This window comes from Salvelinus namaycush, chromosome 35, assembly GCF_016432855.1.
Source record: "Salvelinus namaycush isolate Seneca chromosome 35, SaNama_1.0, whole genome shotgun sequence".
Lineage (NCBI taxonomy): Eukaryota > Metazoa > Chordata > Actinopteri > Salmoniformes > Salmonidae > Salvelinus > Salvelinus namaycush.
The window spans coordinates 188,037-198,683 of record NC_052341.1 but is presented as its reverse complement, the minus strand read 5'-3'; the positions used below and the strand labels follow the sequence as shown (position 1 = coordinate 198,683).

Below are 10,647 nucleotides of genomic sequence, written 5' to 3'. Positions count from 1 at the left end.
TTACAGGGTCTAGGTCATCCAGAGATGACCAAGGTGTTTCAGGGTCTAGGTCATCCAGAGAAGACAAGTGTTTCAGGGTCCTAGGTCATCTAGAGAAGACAAGGTGTTTCAGGGTCTAGGTCATCTAGAGAAGACAAGGTGTTTCAGGGTCTAGGTCATCTAGAGAAGACAAGGTGTTTCAGGGTCTAGGTCATCTAGAGAAGACAAGGTGTTTCAGGGTCTAGGTCATCCCAGAGAAGACAAGGTGTTTCAGGGTCTAGGTCATCTAGAGAAGACAAGGTGTTTCGGGGTCTAGGTCATCCCAGAGAAGACAAGGTGTTCAGGGTCTAGGTCATCTAGAGAAGACAAGGTGTTTCAGGGTCTAGGTCATCTAGAGAAGACAAGGTGTTTCAGGGTCTAGGTCATCTAGAGAAGACAAGGTGTTTCAGGGTCTAGGTCATCTAGAGAAGACAAGGTGTTTCAGGGTCTAGGTCATCTAGAGAAGACAAGGTGTTTCAGGGTCTAGGTCATCCCAGAGAAGACAAGGTGTTTCAGGGTCTAGGTCATCTAGAGAAGACAAGGTGTTTCAGGGTCTAGGTCATCCCAGAGAAGACAAGGTGTTTCGGGGTCTAGGTCATCTGATCTCACAGAAGAATACTGGTGCACATACCTAACTATTGTTCCTGCATACTGCAGTAAGACTTACAGGGATTGTTCCTGCATACTGCAGTTAGACTTACAGGGATTGTTCCTGCATACTGCAGTTAGACTTACAGGGATTGTTCCTGCATACTGCAGTAAGACTTACAGGGATTGTTCCTGCATACTGCAGTTAGACTTACAGGGATTGTTCCTGCATACTGCAGTTAGACTTACAGGGATTGTTCCTGCATACTGCAGTTAGACTTACAGGAATTGTTCCTGCATACTGCAGTTAGACTTACAGGAATTGTTCCTGCATACTGCAGTTAGACTTACAGGGATTGTTCCTGCATACTGCAGTAAGACTTACAGGGATTGTTCCTGCATACTGCAGTTAGACTTACAGGGATTGTTCCTGCATACTGCAGTTAGACTTACAGGGATTGTTCCTGCATACTGCAGTTAGACTTACAGGGATTGTTCCTGCATACTGCAGTTAGACTTACAGGGATTGTTCCTGCATACTGCAGTAAGACTTACAGGGATTGTTCCTGCATACTGCAGTAAGACTTACAGGGATTGTTCCTGCATACTGCAGTTAGACTTACAGGGATTGTTCCTGCATACTGCAGTTAGACTTACAGGGATTGTTCCTGCATACTGCAGTTAGACTTACAGGGATTGTTCCTGCATACTGCAGTTAGACTTACAGGGATTGTTCCTGCATACTGCAGTTAGACTTACAGGGATTGTTCCTGCATACTGCAGTTAGACTTACAGGGATTGTTCCTGCATACTGCAGTTAGACTTACAGGGATTGTTCCTGCATACTGCAGTAAGACTTACAGGGATTGTTCCTGCATACTGCAGTTAGACTTACAGGGATTGTTCCTGCATACTGCAGTTAGACTTACAGGGATTGTTCCTGCATACTGCAGTTAGACTTACAGGGATTGTTCCTGCATACTGCAGTTAGACTTACAGGGATTGTTCCTGCATACTGCAGTAAGACTTACAGGGATTGTTCCTGCATACTGCAGTTAGACTTACAGGGATTGTTCCTGCATACTGCAGTTAGACTTACAGGGATTGTTCCTGCATCCTCCAGCGGTCGAACCTTTCCTCCAGGAACCATCGTAGTTAGACACGCTCCAGTGTTTAACGTCATCAGTGGTCAGGGTGTCAGGGGTCAGAGTGCAGAGCTCCAGACGATGGTAGTGTCTCGTGAAGTCAGAGAAGGACATCCTGTATAGACATGAAGAAACACCAAGTCTGTGAAATATATCCTGTAAAAAAAAAACAGATCGCAAAGCAGTACAGATAAAAACCACTAAAACCAAACAGACACTGAGGATAATGAGCACAGAACGTCTATTGCTTCAGTGACTATAAGGGAGTTATAACAGACACTGAACAGACACTGAGGATATAATGATAAGACATTATGGCCTGGCTTCCTGGACCCAGATAAAGTCTTGGACCAAAAAAGCGGAGATTCTCTATTGAAAGCTATTTTTACTCAAGGACTAGGTTAAATCTAGGTCCGGGAAACTGGTCCTTTGAGTTCTGTATTGATTGATGAAGTTACCAGAACTCTCCATCGTCTGCCTTCACGTTGTCCCGCTCAGAAACATCCACGCTGTTCCACTCAGAGGAGCTGGAGAAAAAGAGGAACCACAGTTCTGTTACACTCAAGTTAAATGATCTGAGAAAGATTTACTAGATTCATGTTGAACCAAGTTGAGTGGAAACTGGAAAGCATCAAGGTCTGGGGGGGTGGTCAATTAGGGATGTGCATCTTTCCTTTTCAAGACGATAGCCTGTGTTTTTTGCCCCCCCAGCCCCCACACTTTGGTTCTGAAATCCTCATCAACCACTAATTAAACTTGTCATTTTCGCAGATTCAGATTTTGAGCTAGTAATATATTGTAGGGGGTGGGTCCCAAAGACCCTCCTCATTATTGATTAAGGGGATCTTAAAATTCATATGTTTTGCTGCAGGCCTTATAATAAGATACTGTTGTTATGTGTCTAAAAACTCTGCCACTATACGTTGCACAAGCCATCTATATTATTCTTTGTGGTTAAACTCTGGCTGTCGTGAGAGTGTGCTTGCAGGCCGGGTCTGAGTCAGACCGAAACGAGATAAAGAGAAGTAACCACTGTCTGGTTTTGACATGTTGATCTTGTGAGAAAGTGGACAATTCTAAGAAATTCAGAGAAGCTACTGTACCGGGTTGCCTTATAAGATAACCTCAGCTTATTGATACACACATACATTGACGTAGGTGATCAATACCACTAGGGAGTGATCGCATGTATAAAATCAGCTGGGCCCTGAGGTGGGGTGAAGAACTTACTGGGAAACATGCGAGCTGTGTTCCTGCTGTCAACTTCTGTCTGCAATTGCATTAATAAATGAATGATTGATTTACTTAAAAGATATTGTCTGAATGCTAATTTCACCAATGAGCCAATGACTGACAAGGAACAAGGAACAAATCCCCAACAGTATCAATAAGTATCATTTACAAATTAGCCATGACATAGCCAATGCATATATAGCACAACTTTGGATTTCACCCCCCCACCATGTCAAAATATAATGGTTTTCACCCCCCCACCATGTCAAAATATAATGGTTTTCACCCCCCCACCATGTCAAAATATAATGGTTTTCACCCCCCCACCATGTCAAAATATAATGGTTTTCACCCCCCCACCATGTCAAAATATAATGGTTTTCACCCCCCCACCATGTCAAAATATAATGGTTTTCACCCCCCCACCATGTCAAAATATAATGGTTTTCACCATTTGGAAGTTTTTTTCTCCTCTGGCTTCAGCCATGCGGCTCGCTACGTATCATTATCATATCATATCATCATCGTATCATCGACCGATGCGTATCATTCAGGGGACCGATGCGTATCATTCAGGGGACCGATGCCTATCATTCAGGGGACCGATGCGTATCATTCAGGGGGCCGATGCCTATCATTCAGGGGGCCGATGCCTATCATTCAGGGGACCGATGCGTATCATTCAGGGGACCGATGCGTATCATTCAGGGGGCCGATGCCTATCATTCAGGGGACTGATGCGTATCATTCAGGGGACCGATGCGTATCATTCGGGGGGCCGATGCGTATCATTCAGGAGACCGATGTGTATCATTCAGGGGGCCGATGCGTATCATTCGGGGGGCCGATGCGTATCATTCAGGAGACCGATGTGTATCATTCAGGGGGCCGATGCGTATCATTCAGGGGGCCGATGCGTATCATTCAGGGGGCCGATGCGTATCATTCAGGGGACCGATGCCTATCATTCAGGGGACCGATGCGTATCATTCAGGGGACCTATGCGTATCATTCAGGGGGCCGATGCGTTTCATTCAGGGGGCCGATGCGTATCATTCAGGGGGCCGATGCCTATCATTCGGGGGCCGATGCCTATCATTCAGGGACCGATGCGTATCATTCGGGGGACCGATGCCTATCATTCAGGGACCGATGCGTATCATTCGGGGGACCGATGCGTATCATTCAGGGACCGATGCGTATCATTCAGGGGGCCGATGCGTATCATATGGGGGACCGATGCCTATCATTCAGGGGACCGATGCGTATCATTCGGGGGACCGATGCGTATCATTCGGGGGACCGATGCGTATCATTCGGGGGACCGATGCGTATCATTCGGGGGGCCGATGCCTATCATTCAGGGGGGCCGATGCGTATCATACGGGGGGCCGATGCGTATCTTACTTGTCACTCCAGGCCCCAGTCCACTCCACTGTTCCCCAGGGGTTACGCACTCTGACCAGCTTCTCCTTGCGGCCGCGGTAGTTCACCTGGTTTAGTAAGGTCATCATACAGTAGTTAGACCCTGCTTTGGGTTCAGACAGATCTCATACACTACGAGGGTTAGACTGGTCCAAGATCTGTTCCTGCTCTATAGCCAACTTATATGGCCATTGTCCATTAGGGGTTGGCCATAGGGGGTTGGCCATAGGGGGTTGGCCATAGGGGGTTGGCCATAGGGAGTTGGCCATAGGGGGTTGGCCATAGGGAGTTGGCCATAGGGGGTTGGCCATAGGAGTTGGCCATAGGAGTTGGCCATAGGGGGTTGGCCATAGGGGGTTGGCCATAGAGGGTTGGCCATAGGGGGTTGGCCATAGGGGGTTGGCCATAGGGGGTTGGCCATAGGGGGTTGGCCATAGGGGGTTGGCCATAGGGGGTTGGCCATAGGGGGTTGGCCATAGAGGGGTTGGCCATAGGGGGTTGGCCATAGGGGGTTGGCCATAGGGGGTTGGCCATAGGGGGTTGGCCATAGGGGGTTGGCCATAGGGGGTTGGCCATAGGGGGTTGGCCATAGGAGTTGGCCATAGGGGGTTGGCCATAGGAGTTGGCCATAGGAGTTGGCCATAGGGGGTTGGCCATAGAGGGTTGGCCATAGGGGGTTGGCCATAGAGGGTTGGCCATAGGGGGTTTGCCATAGGGGGTTGGCCATAGGGGGTTGGCCATAGGGGGTTGGCCATAGGGGGTTGGCCATAGGGGGTTGGCCATAGGGGGTTGGCCATAGGGGGTTGGCCATAGGGGGTTGGCCATAGGGGGTTGGCCATAGAGGGTTGGCCATAGGGGGTTGGCCATAGGGGGTTGGCCATAGAGGGTTGGCCATAGGGGGTTGGCCATAGGGGGTTGGCCATAGGGGGTTGGCCATAGGGGGTTGGCCATAGGAGTTGGCCATAGGGGTTTGGCCATAGGGGGTTGGCCATAGGGGGTTGGCCATAGAGGGTTGGCCATAGGGGGTTGGCCATAGGGGGTTGGCCATAGGGGGTTAGCCATAGGGGGTTGGCCATAGAGGGTTGGCCATAGGGGGTTGGCCATAGAGGGTTGGCCATAGAGGGTTGGCCATAGGGGGTTGGCCATAGGGGGTTGGCCATAGAGGGTTGGCCATAGAGGGTTGGCCATAGAGGGTTGGCCATAGGGGGTTGGCCATAGGAGTTGGCCATAGAGGGTTGGCCATAGGGGGTTGGCTGTAAAGCACAAACAGAGCTGTGACCAGGCTAGGATAGTGTGGATATAATGTATCAGATATTGTCTGATGTTACCTCGATAGCCCCGGTCAGAGAGTAGGCGTGTCCTTTCACCAGCTTCTGATTGGTGATGGCCTCTGAGTCTGCCTGACTGGTGATCTGGAGAGACAGGGAACCACAAACTCTAACTAAACCACGACCAAACTAAAGATAACACTCTGTTAACAGCTCGACCAAGTAGCTCACAGAACCTACAATAATTATCCATGAGAATCTTCATTCGGCTTGCTCGTTAGTCCAGGACTAGAATTAACCTCTGTCCAAGTAACCGCCTCCGAACGTTTACTGCATTTGACCTTCTCGTAAAACACGCGACCTTCTGGTAAAACATGCGACCTTCTGGTAAAACACGCAACCTTCTGGTAAAACACGCGACCTTCTGGTAAAACACGCGACCTTCTGGTAAAACACGCGACCTTCTGGTAAAACACGCAACCTTCTGGTAAAACACGCGGCCTTCTGGTAAAACACGCGACCTTCTGGTAAAACACGCGACCTTCTGGTAAAACACGCGACCTTCTGGTAAAACACGTGGCCTTCTGGTAAAACACGTGACCTTTTCATAAAACACGTGACCTTCTCATAAAACATGTGACCTTCTCATAAAACATGTGACCTTTTCCGCTTAGTCTTTTAACTGACGTTGTTACCCAAAGCCACTTACTTTCGTTAAATGCACTGTGTCACTGAATGTAAGTAAAACCTTCACATAGATAATATCCCGGCCTTCACTGCATGTAACAGTGACTGTCTCCTTCACATTTGTGTCTTTTACCAGAGCCACTTAAACCAAAGTAGGTAAAACAATGTTTACAATACACATGGAAAATGATCCTGAAAGTCGATAATAATATTATAATATTCTGAAGTCATACATACATCGATGGAGCAGCCCAGCAGGGCTCCAGAGGCCAGGGCTTTCCTGATGATCTGGAACAGGTTGGAGGGAGCCTTCTTCAGGTCATAGTTCTCTGCTATCCCTCCTGTAAAGTCCTCAAAACCCTCAGTGGTAGAGCCTCCGGAGAGAGCCTCATAGCATCCATTCACCCTGAGAGAGAGAGCGAGAGCGAGAGAGTAGGAAGGCAGGTGTACAGACAGACGGGGAGGGAGAGAGAGAGAGCGAGAGAGAGAGAGAGAGCGAGAGAGAGGGAGGGAGAGAGAGAGGGCGAGAGAGAGCGAGAGAGAGAGAGAGTAGGAAGGCAGGTGTACAGACAGATGGGGAGGGAGACAGAAAGGAGGGTGGACAAACACAGACAGACAAACAGAAAGGGGGACAGGTAGACACACCAGAGGGAGAGACAGGCAGACAGACAGACAAGAATGGGGACAGGTAGACAGGAATGTTGACAGACAGACCAGAGGAGAGAGAGACAGGCAGACAGACAGACAGGAAAGGGGACAGACAGACAGACCAGAGAAGAGAGAGACAGGCAGACAGGAAAGGGGACAGACAGACCAGAGGAGAGAGAGACAGACCATTAGAAACCAGATAAACATACTTCATGAAGGCATCATGACAGAACTCCTATGTGTAGTGTACACCAGGTGTTGTGTATCGTGGTGAGTGATGTCCCTTACTTGGCGTAGGCCTTCTCCAGCAGGGCGCTCCAGAACTCAGAGCCCTGGGCCGAGTGGACAAACAGCAGCTCTCCATCCTTCGCCGGCAGCCGGTCATCAATCACCACGTCCACCCACTCACCAAACTGCCAGAACTGAAGAGGACCACAACAGACAACATTCAAGCTATATGAAAGAATGAATGTGCTGAACTCAAGAAGCCATTTTGTTTCAGAGGCCCTATGTGATAGATGTTGTTGTTTGGATATTGTTTATGTATGAAAAATAAAGCTATTAAATCACTGATCTATAGCTGCTCAGTCAGTCATAAAGACACAATGGGAAATTCTATATCACAAGACTATTCTGTTGTTATTGTGAACTGCCAGTTATCCTGTTATCCTTTAGCAAGTTATCATGTTATCCTTTAGCCAGTTATCCTGTTATCCTTTAGCCAGTTATCCTGTTATCCCTTAGCCAGTTATCCTGTTATCCCTTAGCCAGTTATCCTGTTATCCTTTAGCCAGTTATCCTGTTATCCTTTAGCCAGTTATCCTGTTATCCTTTAGCCAGTTATCCTGTTATCCCTTAGCCAGTTATCCTGTTATCCCTTAGCCAGTTATCCTGTTATCCTTTAGCCAGTTATCCTGTTATCCTTTAGCCAGTTATCCTGTTATCCCTTAGCCAGTTATCCTGTTATCCTGTAGCCAGTTATCCTGTTATCCCTTAGCCAGTTATCCTGTTATCCTTTAGCCAGTTATCCTGTAGCCAGTTATCCTGTTATCCTGTAGCCAGTTATCCTGTTATCCCTTAGCCAGTTATCCTGTTATCCTTTAGCCAGTTATCATGTAGCCAGTTATCATGTAGCCAGTTATCCTGTAGACAGTTATCCAGTTATCCTTTAGCCAGTTATCCTGTAGCCAGTTATCCTGTTATCCTTTAGCCAGTTATCCTGTTATCCTTTAGCCAGTTATCCTGTTATCCTTTAGCCAGTTATCCTGTTATCCTTTAGCCAGTTATCATGTTATCCTGTAGCCAGTTATCATGTTATCCTTTAGCCAGTTATCATGTAGCCAGTTATCCTGTTATCCTTTAGCCAGTTATCCAGTTATCCTTTAGCCAGTTATCCTGTTATCCTGTTATCCTTTAGCCAGTTATCCTGTTATCCTTTAGCCAGTTATCCTGTTATCCTTTAGCCAGTTATCCTGTTATCCTTTAGCCAGTTATCATGTAGCCAGTTATCCTGTTATCCTTTAGCCAGTTATCCTGTTATCCTGTTATCCTTTAGCCAGTTATCCTGTTATCCTTTAGCCAGTTATCCTGTTATCCTTTAGCCAGTTATCCTGTTATCCTTTAGCCAGTTATCCTTTAGCCAGTTATCCAGTTATCCTTTAGCCAGTTATCCTTTAGCCAGTTATCATGTAGCCAGTTATCCTGTTATCCTTTAGCCAGTTATCCTGTAGCCAGTTATCCTGTTATCCTTTAGCCAGTTATCCAGTTATCCTTTAGCCAGTTATCCTGTTATCCTTTAGCCAGTTATCCTGTTATCCTTTAGCCAGTTATCCTTTAGCCAGTTATCCTGTTATCCTGTTGCCAGTTATCCTGTTATCCTTTAGCCAGTTATCCTGTTATCCTTTAGCCAGTTATCCTGTTATCCTTTAGCCAGTTATCGTGTTATCCTTTAGCCAGTTATCCTGTTATCCTTTAGCCAGTTATCCAGTTATCCTGTTGCCAGTTATCCAGTTATCAGTTATCCAGTTATCCTGTAGCCAGTTATCCAGTTATCCTTTAGCCAGTTATCCTGTTATCCTTTAGCCAGTTATCCAGTTATCCTGTAGCCAGTTATCCTTTAGCCAGTTATCCTGTTATCCTTTAGCCAGTTAACCTTTAGCCAGTTATCCTGTTATCCTTTAGCCAGTTATCCTGTTATCCTTTAGCCAGTTATCCTGTTATCCTTTAGCCAGTTATCCTGTTATCCTGTAGCCAGTTATCCAGTTATCCTTTAGCCAGTTAGCCAGTTATCCTTTAGCCAGTTATCCTGTTATCCTTTAGCCAGTTATCCTGTTATCCTTTAGCCAGTTATCCAGTTATCCTTTAGCCAGTTATCCAGTTATCCTTTAGCCAGTTATCCTGTTATCCTTTAGCCAGTTATCCTGTTATCCTTTAGCCAGTTATCCTGTTATCCTTTAGCCAGTTATCCTGTTATCCTTTAGCCAGTTATCCTGTAGCCAGTTATCCAGTTATCCTTTAGCCAGTTATCATGTTATCCTTTAGCCAGTTATCATGTAGCCAGTTATCCTGTTATCCTTTAGCCAGTTATCCTGTTATCCTTTAGCCAGTTATCCTTTAGCCAGTTATCCTGTTATCCTTTAGCCAGTTATCCTGTTATCCTTTAGCCAGTTATCCTGTTATCATGTAGCCAGTTATCCTGTTATCCTTTAGCCAGTTATCCAGTAGCCAGTTATCCAGTTATCCTGTTATCCTTTAGCCAGTTATCCTGTTATCCTTTAGCCAGTTATCCTGTTATCCTTTAGCCAGTTATCCTGTTATCCTTTAGCCAGTTATCCTTTAGCCAGTTATCATGTTATCCTTTAGCCAGTTATCCTGTTATCCTTTAGCCAGTTATCATTTAGCCAGTTATCCTGTTATCCTTTAGCCAGTTATCATTTAGCCAGTTATCCTGTTATCCTTTAGCCAGTTATCCAGTAGCCAGTTATCCGGTTATCATGTTATCCTTTAGCCAGTTATCCTGTTATCCTTTAGCCAGTTATCCTTTAGCCAGTTATCCTGTTATCCTTTAGCCAGTTATCCAGTTATCCGGTTATCATGTTATCCTGTAGCCAGTTATCCAGTAGCCAGTTATCCTGTTATCCTTTAGCCAGTTATCCTGTTATCCTTTAGCCAGTTATCCTGTTATCCTTTAGCCAGTTATCCTGTAGCCAGTTATCCAGTTATCCTGTAGCCAGTTATCCAGTTATCCTGTAGCCAGTTATCCTGTTATCCTTTAGCCAGTTATCCTGTAGCCAGTTATCCAGTAGCCAGTTATCCAGTTATCCTGTAGCCAGTTATCCAGTTATCCTGTAGCCAGTTATCCTGTAGCCAGTTATCCTGTAGCCAGTTATCCAGTTATCCTGTAGCCAGTTATCCAGTTATCCTGTAGCCAGTTATCCAGTTATCCTGTAGCCAGTTATCCTGTAGCCAGTTATCCAGTTATCCTGTAGCCAGTTATCCTGTTATCCTGTAGCCAGTTATCCTGTTATCCTTTAGCCAGTTATCCAGTTATCATGTAGCCAGTTATCCTGTAGCCAGTTATCCTGTAGCCAGTTATCCTGTTATCCTTTAGCCAGTTATCCTGTTATCCTGTAGCC

The 10,647-nt window shown here is 46.3% G+C and overlaps 1 protein-coding gene across 1 annotated transcript in view; it reads right to left on the bottom strand.

Moving 5' to 3' along the window:
* Nucleotides 1–291: 291 nt before the first annotated feature.
* Nucleotides 292–10,647, bottom strand: part of LOC120029335 (calpain-2 catalytic subunit-like) — a 31,846-nt gene continuing 21,490 nt past the window's right edge. Inside the window, exons 4-10 of the mRNA XM_038974569.1 lie at nucleotides 7,301–7,434; nucleotides 6,602–6,770; nucleotides 5,738–5,821; nucleotides 4,392–4,477; nucleotides 2,210–2,278; nucleotides 1,706–1,866; nucleotides 292–335 (exon numbers count right to left, since the gene is read on the bottom strand). Coding sequence (XP_038830497.1) covers nucleotides 292–335; nucleotides 1,706–1,866; nucleotides 2,210–2,278; nucleotides 4,392–4,477; nucleotides 5,738–5,821; nucleotides 6,602–6,770; nucleotides 7,301–7,434 — 747 coding nt within the window. The remainder of the gene's footprint in view (nucleotides 336–1,705; nucleotides 1,867–2,209; nucleotides 2,279–4,391; nucleotides 4,478–5,737; nucleotides 5,822–6,601; nucleotides 6,771–7,300; nucleotides 7,435–10,647) is intronic.